General features: G+C 34.9%; 1 protein-coding gene across 2 annotated transcripts in view; it reads left to right on the top strand.

Moving 5' to 3' along the window:
• The window catches only part of CSMD1 (CUB and Sushi multiple domains 1), a 1,065,169-nt gene that overhangs the window by 972,384 nt on the left and 73,767 nt on the right, over positions 1–19,018 (top strand). For both annotated transcript variants that reach the window (XM_038133051.1, XM_038133050.1), the window contains exons 47-50: positions 3,927–4,115; positions 7,430–7,576; positions 11,139–11,327; positions 18,446–18,631. In XM_038133051.1, the coding sequence (XP_037988979.1) occupies positions 3,927–4,115; positions 7,430–7,576; positions 11,139–11,327; positions 18,446–18,631 (711 nt within the window). The remainder of the gene's footprint in view (positions 1–3,926; positions 4,116–7,429; positions 7,577–11,138; positions 11,328–18,445; positions 18,632–19,018) is intronic.

Raw genomic sequence — 19,018 nt, 5'->3', positions numbered from 1 at the left:
CAAAATTCTGAAGTTAAGTACGTGAATACAATAGAATATGTGGAGAAAAAAAATCCTACAGCAGTCCTGCTGATGTCTTTTCAATCCTAAAAGCAGTCAGACAAAAAGTCAGACACAGGTAATGAAAATGCGGTTACCTTTATAAAGAATCCTTTATGGTGCACAACACACTGGAATGCATGCAAAAAATGCACTGAAGATGCACATATTAATGTAAAGCAGACACAAATTTATGTTTCACAAATTAGTATAACTGACAAAAATTCCCAGTTAGAGATGAGGGAATTCCCTGCTGGTTCGACCCCTTTTTTAATCTCCCTCCTTTAGATACTAACTAAAATTTGTTTATGAGAGTGTCTTGAGAAGCCATTTTAACCTTGGTTCCCAGAGAATTTAACCTCGGTCCCCCGAGGATTCAAGTCTCTAGGAATGTGTTCTGTCTTTCTGTCTAACAGAGTAGGTGAAATGCTGGCTACGAATCTATGTAGGTATACAATAATAGGCTGCAGAGCTACAAATACATGAAAAATATATACAAGAAAAAAGGCAAAAATCAGTTTGGCATCACTGCTTTGATATGTTTCTTGCGTAAATGTGATGATGTGTTCAAGGAAATACTCTGACCTTTAAGCTGTTGATTTTTAATATTCACTCACCAAAGAAATGTTCTTAATTAGAAAGCAACATCATACTTTTCCTCAATTATGAGAGAAAGGCATGAGGAAACATCTGCAAAAGGCACATTTCCCCTGTGATGAATAATTTAGTTTCAGGTCCCTTCTTAAGATTTGGTTGCACGGAATGAGACAGCTAAGAGCAGCAGTTATTGATAATTTTTACATGATTTTGAAATAACTATTTTTGTTATTTTTTCAAAGCTAGTAAATAAGCTATTTCATTGTCTCTTTCCTTCACTTTTTGTCCCTGATGTCTTTACAAGAAATAATAGATAGTCAAAGAGCAAAGCAGCTGAAATGAAGAGGCAGGAAAAGCAATTTTTGTGGGTTTTTTACCCTTTCCTCTCCCCTCTACAATTTCCTACTCCTGTCTCTTTTTGTTTTTGCAGACCATTCTTACTATATCTTCTCGGGAGCACTGCCTCTGGTTTCTCAGATGATCACAGTCAGTGTCTGTGCTATATGAGTCTTTCTTTCTGTTCTATGACAGTTTTTTTATCCGAAAAGAAACTAACATTTTTCACTTCTCTGAATTGTTGACTTTCCTCTATGTTTTCATTTCATTCCTTCCCTGACTCAATTTTTTAAAGATGCTTGTAGTGTATTTCTTGAGTTAGAGAACAATTTCTCAGCACTTAGTGACAATATTCTGGGCATCACTATACATTGATCTCAGATTTTTCAAAATGTAATTTTGGATCTTATTCTTAGTTGATGATCTTCCACCTAAGACTCCAAAAACTTCATATACTGGAGTAAGTAAGCAGAGTCATTCAGTGAGTTCTTAAGAAGATACTTAGAGGGCACCTCTCTGAAAATGATACCTGTGGTAACTTAGCTGAAAGGGCACCCATATAAAGGAGGCAGCAACAGCCTTTTAGAATAGCCCAACTGTAAACTTCTCTGGAAGTATTGTACTATTACACTTCTCAAGTAAGGAGATCACCAGGCTTTATTCTTGTCTGGACTGTATCAGTGTAATATCTAGATTTTGTTTGCAAACCCCAAATCTGAATGACTACTATATAATTGGTTTCATGAGTGGTATGACCAATGGTTATTTCCATAACTCCCTAAGATGCTGAGGAAAAGCAAGCAACAAAAGACATTTGTATCCTAAACATTTGTGCTGCTAGTTTTTAGATATGGCATGCTTACAAAACCACTCCAGATGTACTTCCTGCACTCCCTTGTCCCATTCCAAATGACCCATGTTTGCCACGTTTAGTTTATTGTAGCCATTTCTAAACCATAGTTTATCCAGAGTGGTGGCAGTTTTCCAGTGTTGAAAAGAATCACTGTGTCTTGCTGTGAAATATCATACAGCATCACTTATTTATGCAGGGCACTTGTAATTTTTGACTTTGTAATGTTTGTAATTTTTGAAGACAGGCTTTAATTCTCAAGTTTTTCTCACAGATGTTGCCATTTTTAATAAACATTTCAAGTAAGCTGATACTGGATCAGTAAAAAACCACCTTTTTCCTTCGTAAAATAGTCCTGTAGCATAAGGAATGATACTACAGGATAAAGCAGATTGTGGAACTGTGTCATGTCAGCTACTCTTCATCAGTGATGTGCACTTTCATTCATGTCAGACAGGAAACGCTGTGGGAAAAATTATTGTTATTTATCTGATGATATTTTTATGCCAAATCAATTTTTTTCTTTAAGAATTTCCTGGTTTACTTGTATTTTGTGTGAACTTCTGAGTCAGAGCACCTTTTGACAGCATTTTCCCAAGTTATTCTTGTCTCAGTTTGAAGAATAGAAGAAGTCAAAGTAGCAGTGTGTTTCATTTTAAGAGAATGAGAGAAGCTACTGTCATTAAACACATGCAATGCTATATTCTTAGACAGAGGTTTGTGTGAAATTTCTGGATGTAATTTTACTACAGGTGTTTCTACCTCAAGAGGCAATCCCTGGATTATTGTCTAAAGGTTTCTTACTGCTTTATATACTAATGTCCCATGGGATCTCCCTCTCTCAGGATCTTCTATGAGAGATGGTTTTGTTTTTTAAGGATACTGTCTGCTGCAGCCAGTGCTGTCAAATGATAGCAGAAAGGGATATATGCCAAAGAAAAATTATTTGCATACAATATTTTGCCCAACCCAGATCTTGTTCCCCTGCTTGGTGGCATATTCTCACTTGCATATTACATCCCTCCTTTTCACTGGCTGACATTTTCCTCTGAAAAAAAATTTTCAGCTACAAATGAACCTAGTTTTCACCTCCAAGTTTGCACAATGTCTTCTGAGAGAAATGGTCAAGTTTTTAATGTTTGTTTCTGATATTTATGCGTTGATTTCCCCCTGTAGTATGCTTTTTCCGCTGATCACTTTTCCTTCTGTTGCTTTCTTTTTCACTTTTCTTACAACCTTTATTTATTTAAGTCCTTGGGCAGTATGCCAGATGATTTCCAGGAATACATTTCTGTCAAGATATATTTGTGAATTTTACACAAAAATATTGTTAATATGAACATATATTATGAAACTGTTGACAAAATGTATCAGGAAACAGATTTGAAAAACTGAGTCATATGTGAGAGGCAAAATGTTAAAGAAAAATAGTGACAAACAAAGCTTCCTAATCAAATCGGTGTTTAGGATATAAAATTTACAGTATTTTAATGTATTATACGCCTTTCAGTATGCAGAGATCATAAATACCTATGAATGCCAGGTGCAATTTAAAGTTCAGTCTTTAAATATCAGAGGAAGTCATTGCTAAAAAGGTCTTATTTGGATGACTTTGAGCATTCTATATTCAAAATGAACACTTTACATAAAACTTGTGTGCTTTAAAATGATCTAGTATGTCTAGATGTTTCAATATATTGTCATGTTCATGTAACAGGCTTTATTTCTAAAGCTGGTTCATTGTTTTAAGATCTCAAATAGAATACAGTTTCCAAATAAAAAGTTTACCAGTATTTTTACCTCACCAGTGTGAATGATTGCACCAACATATGTGAATTCCTTGACTGAAACCACTTTGGGCTCTAACATATTTCTTTCTGGATAGATGCTTACTGTAATTAATAAATTAATATAATGTTTCCTAAATCAAGGTTTTCAAAAGTGGTCCTGTTTCCGTGCATATTATAGGGAACATTTTTCCCCTTCCATCTAGACTGTGATTTTAACATGTTTTTATTTGGAAACTGACCCTGCAGCATGCATTTCATGGAGAAGAAGCACTTTGTTTCATTGCTATTCTTACTGTTCTTTTTGTGTTTTTTAGCACAATGTCCAGCAAATGAAATTCGTACAGAATCATCAGGAGTGATCCTCAGTCCAGGTTATCCAGGCACCTACCCCAACTCTCAGACATGTTCTTGGACTATTAAGGTTGAGCCAGGATATAACATCTCCATTTTTGTAGAAATGTTTCAAAGTGAAAAGCAGTTTGATGAGCTGGAAGTATTTGATGGTAAGAAAGATTTAAATTCTATCTTATTACACAGGAACAAACACTGAGTGGAGTGGGCCTTGATTTGCAGTTGTTTGGATCATAATGCAGTGATATATCTGAAAATAAAACAACAGTTTAGAATTCCTATTACTTTTGCCTTAAATCTGAATCTATTAGCCAATGACAGTTTTTATAGATGTATTCAAGACAAAGAAGATTTTAAATTTTCTTAGGTATTGTTACACAGGAGCATTAACAACTGCAGTTTCCCTGGGAAAGTCACATAGTTTTCTGCTTCCAGGAAAATTTATGCAGGTATCTGAAAGGAGATGTTAACATGCTGATCCACAATGGTTAATTTCTGGTGAAGAAGTATTTTGGGGTTATAATTACATTTGTCTAAATGAATAAAATAATTTGAGTCTTAATATTGAAGTTTGAGTTCAAATACCCTATCTGCTTTCTCCATAGCATAGCAGACCAGTGTTGTTCGCTGTTTGAATATACCACTGTTGAAGTGTTCATCTGTTTAGGGACAAAGAGCAGAAAAATGTGTTGTCACTTCTCAAAGGGCCCTACTTAATTCTTATTTTCTATTTCATTCTGAACTTATTATGACTTATTATGTTCCCATTGATTGACAAGGGTAACTATTGTCTGGATTGTTCCTAAATACATCTTTATTCATTTAGAGACCATTATCATATCTTCCTTCATTAACTTAGAATACATTATAAGTATGATAGAAATGGTGAATATTCACTATGGGAATTTCAGAGTATGAAAAAATATTAAAAGGTCATGTCTTTGGAGGTATCTTGTTTTAAGTATTTTTCTGAAAGATTGGATTTTAATGTCTAAAGTTACTAATTTTTTCACTTTTTGGTAGAAACATCCTTAAAAAATCCACAATATTTTTGATGCTTTTAAAAATGCCATATCATAGCATTTTTTTCCTTTGTAACATGTATGCTGGTCCATGTCAGGTTAGTGCAGAAAACAGTCTGCAAAAATCTATTAAGACTGGCTTTTCTTCCATTTCTTTTTGTATCAAAGACAATATGGAATGTTACTGGAATTTTTCTAGTGCTCTGATCACTTTGTTTTCTTTTGATAAATTCTGTTGAAACAGCATAATTTTCCTGATGTATATTTTTGTTTTCTTTCCTCTGAATTTAAATGTAATGAAACCAGATTATCAATAATAGATCTGAGAAGAACTAATGTTGTTCCTACACTTTTAAGCACTTTAATTTCATGGCATGAAATAATATTCTTACAAATATAAATTTCTACTGCAGCTCTGCAGAAGTAATTTTTTCTACCACCTACCAGCAACCTTAAGTGAAAAAGATAATGGCATATTTATAACCTCTCAACTATAGTGCCATGTGGAGATTCCTGAGCTAGCTCTCAACAAGTTGATATTCAGATATGGCCCATTGCAGCACCTTGCAGAGATACTTGTTTGTGTCCCTGTGGCCACATTAGCAATGTGTTTTGCTAGACTAATTAGTTACACATCTCAGCATGAGTTTTTGGGGGCAGAAGACAATGCTGATGTGGCTGTACTGCTTCTAGCGATGGCTATAACTCAGACTCAAATGTTGCTGCATTTTGCAGCAAACAAATATATTTCATATTGTGGGGACTGTGTGGTCCAAAACAGTGTATTTCATCTAGGTTAGTAGAACTGCACTGATCTATCTCTAACAGGTAAAGATACATCATCAAACTTTACACAGAAACTGTATAAAGATTTGCAAGACAAATGTTTATGGAATTAGTGTTGCTAAGGCACTCATCTCTGATTGCTTTATAAGGCAGCTTTGGAATGCAAAGCACAGCAAGAACTACACCTACCTGACTGCACTGTACATTATGGTGCTTCAGCAGCTGGATGATGATCAGGGTGGACAGTCAGTCAGTAAAGTCAGCCTGGTCAAGTGGGAGCAACAAGCCCATTAGCCATTCCCACTTACCTGTCATACCCTTTGTCGTGCTTATTTTTTCTTATGTTGTAGATGCATTTATTATGTAGAATTTTTTTGGTGATGCTAACTTAGCTGAAGTATTAGGGTGACTGAAATACAGTTCCTAAGAACTAGGAAGTAATTTTAATGTTAATGTTTTTGTGGCTTCTATAACCTCCTTTTTGTATCTGAAATGTCCCAGTCAGAAATTACTTTTTTTTTTTAATTGAACTGGATGGGGCTGATAACAATTTTCGCTTGTATTGTATTCAATTTTTAGGAGTCACTTGATTCAGTTTTATTTTTCTCTTTTCGTGTAACATAAGAAGACCTGATCAGGCTGTAGCTGCTGAAACTCAGCAAATAATGAATGAAGTTCTTTATTTGTAATAGCAGCTCTGACCAAGATAATGGTGGTTGACATGGCTTTCTTAAACTTGAAAAACATGGAGCAAAGGACGTGGTGAGCATGTGGGAGTGCTTCAGCTGGAGAAAACATTATCTTCATATGGAGGAAAAAAAAGCCATTTCATGTTTTAGAAAGCTTCCAGTTGGAGATTGGATTGATACATAGATTTTTTTTGTTCTTTTCTATATACATTGTTATATAAATAGTTCTGAAATCTTTATCTGTACCTCTAGGGTTTTATTTTGGTGAAGATACTGGTTTAGGGCCAGGATAGAGTTTTTCAGCATCCTGTATTTACTATAAATTAACACTGCACCAAAATGGAACTATAATAAACATACTTATTAACAGAACTGAGTCCTAGTGAAGCAAATTCATAACACTTGTACATATGTGTATTCCAAATGAAACTGTGGTGGTCCTACACATGACGGAGCTTTTTTTTTAGCTACTGTTTTCATTATGTAATATGGTGGTGTTTAAATTGTACAAGCTGTAAAATATCAAAGAAGTATATGTTTGCTACCACTCACTAGTTAGAAAAGAGCTTAAATAAATAATAGATTTAAAAGGGCAATGAACAGACAAAGACTCTCATTCAGTGTATTTGTGTCAGATAGAAATTAATACCTTTTTTTTTTTAACCACTACTTTTTCAGTGTTTATGGAGAAATCACTAATTGCTTTATATTTCCATCTGTTTGTACCTAGATTTCTTATCTAGGTACAAACAAATGGACATATAAAGCATGTATAATGCTCTCTAGTGAAAACCTAAAACCAGATGGACAGTTTCAATTGAGATCTGTTTCTTATTTCTCTGACAAGGAAGTGTCTGGCCATTTCCTGTTCTACTGTGCTCACATTCACAGCTTAGTTATAATATTGAAAGAATTACTTAAACTCATAGTACTTTAAAACTTCAGTAGTTTCTTTATGCATCTCTGAAGGTTCTTCTGGGCAAAGCCCTTTACTGGTTGCTTTGAGTGGAAATCATACTGGGCAACTGAACTTCACAAGCAAAATGAATCAGCTGTATCTCCGCTGGTCAACTGATCATGCAACCAGCAAGAAAGGATTCAAGATCCGTTACTCAGGTAACTATTAATCCTTTCTCTTAAATTATATTTTGTGGATATACTGTTGTCCACTTCTAATATAATGTCTGTTTCTCTGAAAATAACTTTTTATAATGTTGATTTTAAGGGTGTGAAATCATTCCAAGTTAAGCACAGAACTTGGTCTCTCCATTTTTTCCCAGTGTGCCAGAGATCTCCAGATTAATACTTCTCCAGTTAATACTCCTCTCTGCACCTGTTCTCTTGCCTTATCAGATCCAGAGAGAGGCCTTTGAAATTTAGTGGTAGGGATAACACTTAGACTTTCACAGAAATACTCAGAAGTGAGAATTTTTGATCTTCATTATCTGTGCAGTACTTCAGCTGCAATTCAGTACACAATTATTACATTTGCAATTTCCTAGAGTTGCAGTTCACAACTCTCATTATTATGTTTTTCTTCATGTACAAATAAATTAAAAACTGGGGGGGGGGGGGGGACCAAATCCCTCATTTCTTCAACAGCCTGCATATGCATATGAATCTGCTAACATGAAAATATGGGAGTAGTCTATCTAAATAGTGCCAAAATTATTTTCCATATTAATTATAAACATCAAGAAGAAACATATTGCAGTACTGGATTATGTGTTATGGGTAGACATATTGACCCTTACTCAGTTTGCAGCCTGTTTATGATGTTTCCACACATACATCTACAGACACATTGCTACTAAAAGGCTTGGCTAAGGGATCATTTACATGATGTGAGTAGTATGTGTGATAAAGGTGAAAGATAGTTCTCATCATTAACATCTGCTTCTTCTGTGTTTGGACTTGATTAGCAATGTAAAGGTTCTGTGAGTTAATTTTGGTAGCTAAAAATTGTCAATAAAAATTAAGTTGAGAAAGGAATACTAAGAATGTTTTACCAGAACATTTCATGAAGTACCAGCTATCTCCCATTTAGTCATGGTAAAAGTTCTCAGGGTGACAGCTTTTGGGAAATTCATTCCTTTTCTGTATCATCCATGCTCTGCCTGTCTAATTTCCAGAAACATAAGATCAGGGCCCAGCTCAGAGCATAATTATGATATTTTTTGGGGATTCAAGAACTAAACAGAAACTGTTAGCAGTCAGGAAAAAAAATCACTAAAAGCATCATCTTCTCCTGCATCTTTGGATAATTACTACAGACAAACTGAAGCTGAGGAATGGGGAAAAGATTTTTTTTTTTCAAGCGGACTGGAGATTAATATAGGTTTTTATAGTAAAAAAGCAATTGCAGGATTTGATAGAATGAGAATGTGCAAGAGGGAACAAAGAGAACCTGTCACATTGTAGCCCTCAAATGTGTGGCAATAAAAGGAGTAGGCTCTCATTCATTAATTCAAAGTGAGGAAGCAATTTCAAGGTTACATGAATAGATTTCATGAGAAGAGGTTGGTTTGTAAGTATCAAATTATTAAGGAGGCTGATTTTTGAGGAACAGCAAAATATTTTGTACCTTTGCATATACACAAAACACATTTTGCAGTACTGAAGAAGTGGTCTGTAATTGCTAGGCTCAATTCATCAATTATTATGGCACTAGCTATGATTAACAATAAAACTAGGGGACTGGAGGGAGATATGCAATCTTTATGGCTATGTTTTAGGAACAAACAACAGTTTAGTTTTTTCCACTTCACTAACAGTCAGTTCCTGCATTTTTCTCTAAACTTCTGTCCATTTTACATGAGATTCAATGGAAATAATCAGCATGAAAGAAGAGTAACAGTGAGCGGCAGCATAAACAATTGGATTTGAATCCTAATGAGGGAGAGCCACATCTTGAAAGTAGGAAAAATACAAGATCCCAAAAAGGCTATTGATACTGTGGCAGCTGTGACTGAGCCAGCAGGCTTCCTCATGATGAAGATCCTATTGAAATGAATTACTGCCCTCCCATAACCTTTCCCTTCTTCTCCAGCTATGCCTGTGCACAAAATTTTGTAAATTTTGATTTTGTCACAGCTGGATTTCACTCGTAGTTACAAATTTTGTTCACTGTTAAAAACTTCTAGAAGCTTTTATGAGAATGCTTGATATTTTCTTTAGCATGCAACCTTAATTGTGTAAGCTGTTTGTTTAATACTATGTTTACCATCATGTGGTATAAGATGTTTTGCTAAATCTCAGTGGAAAAAAGCTGAGGCATTACAGCAGATGGGTATACTTTTAAGGGCTTTGACATATTATACAGGCACTAGCTTAGATTTTAGTTTAAATTATACATTTCATAACTGCACTAGTGCCTAGATATTAAATGATCTCTTTCTTAATCTACATAGTATCTGCATAGCGTCCCTCAATAATTTATGACCCTGCATACACATTCCTACTCAAGCAAGCTAGGGGAAAAGCATAACTAAGAAGAGGTTAAATTATTTATTTTTTTTAAATTATTGGTAGAACAAATGAAAGTTCACTACAGTACCTGGCATATCTGCTGGAGGCACAAGGACTTGGCAACCAGATGGGAACTTCATTTGCTACTTTTCAAATTGGCATTGCCACTATAATAGTTACAGGCTTTTGTTTAACTTTTGGTTATTTATTCAAAAGTAAATAAGTCCAGTGGTTACTTAGCTAATTTGTAATTTCCTGCCAATAGCACTATTTTTTCTTATTCCTTCAGTTTAAGTGGCCAGCTTTTTGTAGTAGGGAGGCTACAAGTATGGCCTCTGTGAGAAGCTGCTAGAAGCTTCTCCCATGTTCAAAAGAACCAGGTTCAGCTGGTTCCAAGATGGACCTGCAGCTGGCCATGGATAGAGGTAGTGCCTCTGCAATAACACACTTAAAAAAAAAAGATTATAGATATATAGATATATACACAGCAGCAGCCAGAAGGAGTGAGAATACATGAGTGGCACTCTGCAGAAACTACAGCTGGTGAAGATGGAGGGGGAGGAGGTGCTCCAGGTGCCAAAGCCAAGTTTTCCTGAAGCCTGTATTGCTCTCTAACCCTAGCATACCTCTAAGGCCCACCCAGCTGCTTGCTCACTTCCCCCACAGCAAGATACAAGATGAAGCAGAGAATCAGAAGAATGAAAATGAGAAAACTTATGGGATGAGATAAACAAGTAAATTTTAATAGGTAAAACAAAAGTTGCACATTTGCAATCAAATCAAAATAAGGAATTCATTCTGTACTTCCCATTGTCTAAGAGCACTGAAATTTGTAATAAAGCTGTTTCTAATTGGTTTTGAATATTGTGTATTCCCAAAGAATAATTTTGTATTTATATAAAGTTATCAGATTTGAAGCAGAAGGTTTATTAAGTGTGAGTGAACTTACTGAACATTCTATATGTTTCACGATTGTAACTTCCTTATGTGCACTACTACAAACTGGTTTTGATTATAGATTTTGTTTTTGAACTTCATGATATTTCTTTATAGGTAGTTTGAATCTTCACTGAGGATTCCAAAACTACTGTAAAGGTTTCAGTATTGATTTTAGTGGCATTTGAAGTTTGTACATATCATAAATAATCTTAATTTTGTACATCAAGTGCATTTGGTTTGTTTTTAGTGATGTCAGTTCTTTGGTTTTTAGCTCCTTATTGCAGTTTAAACCCTAACTTGAGGAATGGTGGAATTATAAATAAAACAGGTGGTCCTGCTGGAAGCAAAGTTCGCTATTATTGCAAACCTGGGTATAGAATGATTGGTCACAATAACGCGACGTGCAGGCGCTACCAAAATGGCATGTACCAGTGGGATTCTCCTGTGCCAATCTGCCACGGTAAGATAATGCTTTCCTCTTGAGTAGGCTTCTATAATTTCATTGTAAGGCTCTTTGACAAAACAAAGATTCAGCATTGTCAATACTGCTGTATGCCGAGAGAGACACTGACATCATGACCTGATCCAAACACACACTGACTTGTGCATCTCATGTGTGCAGAGTTGAAGTATTAAGAACTATTCATGCAGTCAAATACAGACCAAATGAAAATATGTCTTCAGTACTTTTTTTCTTTAGTAGTGTATATACCTCTAAACAGACCACAGGTCATGATATTGTATTACAGAACATTAAAAAAAATCAGTAGTTATAAGGGATTGCTTTATTATTTTACAAAATAACTTTGTAACCAGTATTTTGAAGGCATAATTTTTAACTTATTTTCTCTTTTTTTTGGGATTTTTGTTTGTTGGTTTGTTTGTGTTTGGTTTTTTGTTTTGGTTTTTGGGGGGTTTTGTTTTTGGTTTTGTTTTGTTTTTTGTTTTGTGCAGGTTTGGGTTTTTTGTTGTTTTTTTTTGGTTTTTTTTTGTTTTTACTATCCTAAAGCTGAACCTGGGTCTACTTTAGCTTGATGCTCTTGTTAATAGTTGTTACAGTTTGTCAAATGTATATGCCCCATCCCTGGAAAGACAGGTTGGATGGGCCCTTGAGCAGCCTGGTCTAGTGGAAAGTGTCCCTGCCCATGGCAGGGGTTTGGAACCAGATGCTCTTAAATGTCCCCTCCTACCCAAAATATTCTATGACTCTATGATAATATCAGGGACCTGGGGAAGAGAAAGAAAGCTGCAAATTCTACCCATATCATACAGGGCCTATTCTAACGTGTCTGCATCTAGTCTACTTTATTTATGGAATGAAATTATAGTAGCATTCATATATTCATATTTAAGAACAGGATTGATTAAAACTTGCATTTACTTGTTCTTAACTTTGTTAGACATTAACATTAGTTTTTATGTCTTCTTCAAGAAAATATTTGCTTGATGTTCCATCTCAGTGATGGTTCAGATATTTCTAAAAACACCATAAGCTGGAAGTATGAAAATTTTATTTTGTGATTTAAAAAAAAAAAAAAAAAGCCAGCTGAGATTTGGCATGATGCTTACTGATGCTTACTCTTCTGTTGAGGGTGTGCTATTTGTAAGAAAAGTAAAAAGCTGCAGAAATTTGGCTACAGTTGAAAAACTTGAAGGAATAGGGTTTCCATCTTGTATACAGAGTAATTTGGCAGCTAAATATTTCTTCTGGATGAGCATTTTCCTGCTGAGAAGGGCCATGTGGCTATAACCCTACCAGTCCAGGGAGAAACTCAAAACAAGCAGGACCTGTGTACCTGTGCTTCCGGAATCCAGGATGCCTTCTAATCTCATATGCCATCACATTATATGGCATAATGCCACATGTATGCAGTATATGATTTGGTGCAGCATGTGATTCGGTTTGATCTTCCTGAAGGTCACTAAGTCATGGGAGAATCTGTGTGTGATCTGGATGTGAGGTAAATTTAGGGATAAATGCTGCTTTTGGACTTGAGCTGTTTTAGGTGCTGTTTCTGGTGCTGGCATCGAAAATTCAGACTTTGCACTAAAGAACCTGCAATAATGAGTAGGCCAACAGCTTGGGATCAGCAAAGTGGAGGATAAAATTCTGTTTTAGATTAAAACATAATTTTAAAATCTGTTCATGGGATAAAGTTTTGATTCATTTGCTTAAACGTGGAAGTCTAGTGTCATTTTCAGTGTCCTGAGGTGCTTTACCTCTCCTCCATCCACTAGTAAAGAAAGGTGTTATAGGCACTAGGCTTGCAGGATGTCTTGGAGGCCTAACAATCTCAGGTAGCTCTGGAAAATGGGAAAAGAAAAAACAAGCCCCATCTGCTTAAACTGTTGTATTTGATCTGGTCAATTCTGTTGCTGAAACTTTGGGAGCTATTTTGCTGGCTATCTGGCAGGTGTCTTTTTTCAAAAGGTAAAGAAATTTTTTCATCTTAATCTGGACCTCAGTTACTTGGAGCATGTGAGGATAGAGACAGTATTCTGTGTGTACTTGTTAGACTGGGGGAGTTTGGGCCATAAATTTTAGGAGGCCCTATATTTTACTTTTCTCCAGAATTTAAAAACTTGCGATTCATCAGCTGTCACAAATTCTATGCAAATGTATCCCTTAGCTTTCTACTGCTTATCTAGCCAGACAATATTAGCTTTCTACTACTACTTCCACTATTGTTCAGTCAAATAGCAGAGTTCTGTAAAATGAAAATAGGACCCAGCACATAAAAATTCTTATATAGTTTTTCTTTTTCATAGTTTCTCTCTTTTGTTAGAACAGTCTAATGGTAAGAGTTCTCTTTTACATTTTTAGTTTTTTCATTTTATGTTCACAATTTTCTGTTCACAATGGCACAGAAAGTGTTTCAAATTTGCCATTCTAACTTTGAAAATTATGTCCAAACATAATGAGGTTTGTGATTGGGGAAAAAAGTTATTTAAATAATTTAAGAAAAAAGTCTCCATTTTTAAGGAGAAATTGGAATAATTTGCAGAAAAGAGAAGGGAAAATGTACAGATGTGCAGGACTTAATATAACATCCCAGGACTTGACAGGGGATAACCAAGGGTCAAAGAGCCTCAGAAAGTAATAGAATCTGAACAGAATTTAAGAGGACTTAAGTAAATTGAAAAATTCTTCAGACACTGTGTCTGCCCTTTTTATCACTATGTGCAAGAAGGAGCTTTGAAATTTTAAGCTGTATTTATAATTTCATCAATATATATGGCTGATGGTATGTAGATTTCTGTAAACAATGGGAGAAAAAAATATTTTCAAGATAGGTTGTTTAATCTTTGCTATAAATTTCTTATAAATGTAAGATTCCTCATCTTAATATATAACTTCACAAATCTGGCACAATTATTCCAACATGTATGTCTGAATGAAGCATATGTTTTTCAAAAAACTCTGAAATGGAGAGCATATTTCAAAATTTATTTAGTACCTGTTATCAAAATGCATTCTCTTGGAAAATTAATTAAAATTATGCATTTGGTCCCACTCATGGATTTCATTAAAGGATCTTTCTAAATCAAAAATCCTTTGATTAGTTCAGAAATTTCTGTAAAACAAATCCTGCAGGGTTACATTTGTAATTAAGAACTTGAATTTGTCAGAATTAATTTTTGAAATCAAGTTTCATCATATTATCAAAAAGGGTAATTATTTTTTCTGTATCTATTAAAGCAAAATCTAATTTGAATATGAAAATGTCTAATATGAGTTAATCTGATGGGGTCAGAAGATATTTTTCAATTCATCTTCTCAAATGCAAATGTTGTAATAATGTCCTGAATGCTGTATAAAAAACTGGACTTCTATCTAGGAAATTATAACTTACTGTTATTGCTTTTATTTCATTTGTGAAGTGAAAAGAGAAACATAAGTCATACTACATTCAAAAGAGATATGGAGAGAAAATAACAATTCTTCTATAATAACTGTAAGTGGCTGCTGAGAGGAAATAGTAAGGCCCCAGTAATGATACTGACAATAACATTTGTCAGCCACTGATTAGCTCTTGTATGGATTGCCATGCTGGGGGAGAGTAGGAAGAGAAGACTGAGGCTGGGGATGAAGAGAAGACAAGAGAAAATATAAGAAAAGCTTGGCAAGAAGATCAGTTGGAATGAAAAACTGAAAGCAAGTTGTCAGGGTCAATGTGGCTCAGCAGTGCTGCGTTGCTAGAGTCTGGAGGCTGAGACATGGTACCAGTCAGAGTGCTACAGACTCTCTGGCAGGCATGAACAAATGCCCATCTTTACTCTACCTGTTCTTCCTATACACAACTGTCCTTGCTGATATGCTTTGTTTTAACACTGCTGCCCTAAAAGCCTTTAGCAGCCTTGATAAATTTCTAGCAACAGGAATAGTACATTCCAATCCTAGGCTCTGGGAGACAAGCATATAAAAAATAAACAGATAAGACTCTACCTGGACCAGTGCCTGAATGCCCAAACTGCTTTTATGATAAGTAGCTAAAGTAGCAGTGAGAAAACCCCGACAATTTAGCAGTACAAGGCAGAAACAACTAAGGAAAGAAGGGACATAGTAAGGGCTCAGGTACACTCTGAGGATGGAAGTGCTGAAGTGTGAGAGGTAAGCATAGATTTTGAGGCGCTTTAGCATACTGGACATTGCATCAGACCTGACATAACTGAGAGGCCCACCTGTGTGTGAGCAGGCATTGTACATCTTTTATTCCTTAAAATAACTTGCACATAAGAGCTACCCAGTCTTGAACTTTTCAGTGTGTCTCTAGAAAGGTTATTGCTAAAGGTGAAGAACAAATGCTGATAGAATTATACCATGAGCTAAACAGACCTGGATTGGTTTGTTGAGGGTTTTTTTGTTTGTTTGTTTGTTTTCAAATGGCTTAATAAAAGCTTCTTCCTTCACTAAGGTATTTGAAGTTATTTCATGTTTGCAATATTTAGAGGGAAACAAAATTAGGTCCACCTGTATGTACAGATGGGTACAGAACATGGAATGGGTGGACAGAATCATAGAATCATAGTTTTGAGTTTTTGATTTTATACAATGAAATGTATGCAGACTTTACACTGGGATTACTGTTTTGGTATGAGAGAGGAGACCTGAAAATGTTGGCAAGAAGTTAAATCTTAACCAAAAGCATTCAGACACGTTGTCACAAGTCAGGAGAGAACTGTAGGGCATTTTAGGATGAGTGGAGTCATAGTGCAAGACATAGGGCACCCTGAAATCCTTCACAGTAACCACAACTTGAAATTCATTGGCATTTTTGTGGTGTACTAAAGTCGAGTGTGAGTTTAACTTTCCATCAGTTCAGCATGCAGACAAACTTTTTGCAAGTATTGCTTGCCTGACACAAGATCAGAGTTGTTTCTAGTTGTAGGTAAAGGATTCAGCTGATCGGTAGGGAATGTGGAGCATTTAACCAGATACACCTATGCTAACTGTGTTGAGTACACCAGAGACCTGAAAAAGTACCACTCCTGCTGTGGTCACTTAGTGGAAAATGACTTGTAATATAAAGACGTACTCCCAGAAGCTGCACAACTTGCTTTTATCCTTCCCCTTCTCCACTTTCTCTTACACGATTCAGAGCAGTTAAAAGTGACCTTCCAGAACCCCTTCCTTATTGCTTCTCTCTGCCTTTTCTGTCCCAGTACTACTCCATCCGCTGGCAGGAGGTTCAGCCCCTGCCCACTGATGGAGAAATACTCAGTTTTGAAAAGAAGAGAAAAGTTCTGTTTAGGATACAAAAAGTGCCAAGAAGTTGTGCTATGTAGGAGGCAGCTTTTTTTGGAATACTCCTATAGTTCTACTTCTGTTAGCAATATGACAACTTCCAGATGGAAGGAACAGCAGAAGTGAAGTAATCATTCATCATTTAATATTGGTTATATATCCTCATTGTAAAAATTTTCAAAGTACTGTATTGTATTTAATTTAAATTCATGAGATGTGACAACATGGAAACGCTGAAAACAAAATTGAGAATTGTGTTTCTGGTACCATGATGATGTATTCTGAAATTAATCATTTACATGAATTGGGTAAATAGGGATAAAAATTACATTTTTTTAAAATAAAAATACTAATCTTCATCATTGAAACAGATTTCAGACAAACACTGTGATTTCTTCTTTTGAAATTTATTTATTTATTTTTGTTTTAAAATATTAAAATATTGAATTGCTTCTTATCATTGCATGTAAGGAAAAAATACTTTCATCTGTAAAACTTCACTTTTTATTGGTTAATATTTAAAAATGAAAGCTTCAAAGCTTTCAGTGTATTTACTACAGAGCAGTCAGCTGGATGCCAAACTCAGAGTAGCTCGTGATTCTGTAGATGCATACACGTATTGGTTTATATGAAGTCATGAAATAGATTATTTGTAATAATTTGATAGGTAGTCTGCTCCAAGTTGCTGTTCTGCAGAAAGTACCATCCTTTTGGAGAAGATAAGACTTCCTCTTCAAAAGAGCAGTGGGGCAAACATAAAATTTTTATCAGCTTTAATAACGTATTGAAGGACCTAGAGTTAATACCTGTACATTAATAACCACTTTAAACAAATGTAACATTAAAATAAATTTTAAAATATATATATTGTCAAAAGCAAGGGACCTGAGAAGTCAGATGAGAGAAGGCAATCTTGGTTTGGAGACCTTTCCTAAAAGTGACTGAAATAGACATTTTTATAATTGTACTTTGCCCAAAAATTGTATATTATGAGATACTGTTAAAGGAATGCTGACTAACCAGCCTAAAAAAACACCCTAGATGCTACTCAAACTTCACTAAGTTGACAGCAAATAAAACTTGGTGGTCTTGAAAGAAAAGGTGTTCATTTGGAGTTCAAGTCAGAAGGAGGAAAAAAAATGAAAATAATTCAGTAAATAATTTCCTTCATGATGTAGAAAATTGATAAGCCTAGATACACATAATATTTAAAATTCTGAAATAAACTAGTCAAATATGTAAATAAGGTTTAAAATATCTGAATAATGTCCTTAAGTGGAATACTTCACTGTCTAATAATATATTTGATTGTTTTTCTCATCAGATAAAAAATGTTGAATTGAATTCTTCAGCAATATAGTTCTAAATGCATAGAACAAACATGAAATGTATGAACGAACTATGATGAAGTAGTGCAGAATTGAAAGAAAGCCTGAAAGAATGGAGCAGACTGCTGGAAAGCTTTTAAGAGTTTTTCAGTTCATTGCTTCTTGGACCAAATCTCTTTGGACACTTCTGATTTTTTTTCTCCAGCCGATAAACCATTGTCCTTAGCCTGTGTTGATTATTTTCTCTCTGCAGTGATTATATTGAACTAAATAATTATTATAAAATTTTTGTCTATATTAGATGCACTTATAAGTTTTTATCAATGTTTTAAATACCATTACATTTACCAGAATGTTGCAAATATGATGCAAAATTAATTTAAATTTTTATAAATGAGATATGTCAAAATTACTAATCTATGTTATTTCAGTGGTGGGACAATATTTTAAAGATATATATGATAAAATTCCAATTCGTCATATTTTTTTTCTCTTTCTTTTCAGCTGTGTCTTGTGGCATTCCTGAGTCCCCTGGGAATGGTTCAGTTATAGGTAATGAATTCACTTTGGGCAGTAGATTGATATATGAATGTAATGAGGGCTTCAAGCTAGAATCTAGTCAGCAAGCAACAGCAGTGTGTCAAGAAGATGGATTATGGAGCAACAAAGGGAGGCCGCCTGTTTGCAAATGTAAGTGGGCATGTATTTCTAAAGAATATTTCCCCACAACTTTCTCAGGAAATTCTTTACTGCTGATGTTTAGGTTGTACATATACATATGCCCTGAAATGGCCATTCAGGAATGCATCATCTTTTAGCATGTAGTAAAGCAGAAGAGGCCTATAAATTGATTTAAGTAAAAACATCTTTGTTTTATCTTATTCAAAACATCTGAATTTGAATCATTAGCTAATTAAATTTCCTGTATATTTTCTTATTATTAATCATATGCCCTTCACCATAATGAGCTATAATCAGCAATTATAATTTGTTTTTTTAATATAGCTTCTAAATTAATAAAAGCAAAATTCATTTCTTAAAATATTAGTGTAGATAATTAAGCTGGATAAGACTTCT

This window comes from Motacilla alba, chromosome 3 (assembly GCF_015832195.1).
Source record: "Motacilla alba alba isolate MOTALB_02 chromosome 3, Motacilla_alba_V1.0_pri, whole genome shotgun sequence".
Classification (NCBI taxonomy): Eukaryota; Metazoa; Chordata; class Aves; order Passeriformes; family Motacillidae; genus Motacilla; species Motacilla alba.
Note: the sequence above shows the minus strand (reverse complement) of the source record. Positions and strands in the feature narration are given on the sequence as shown.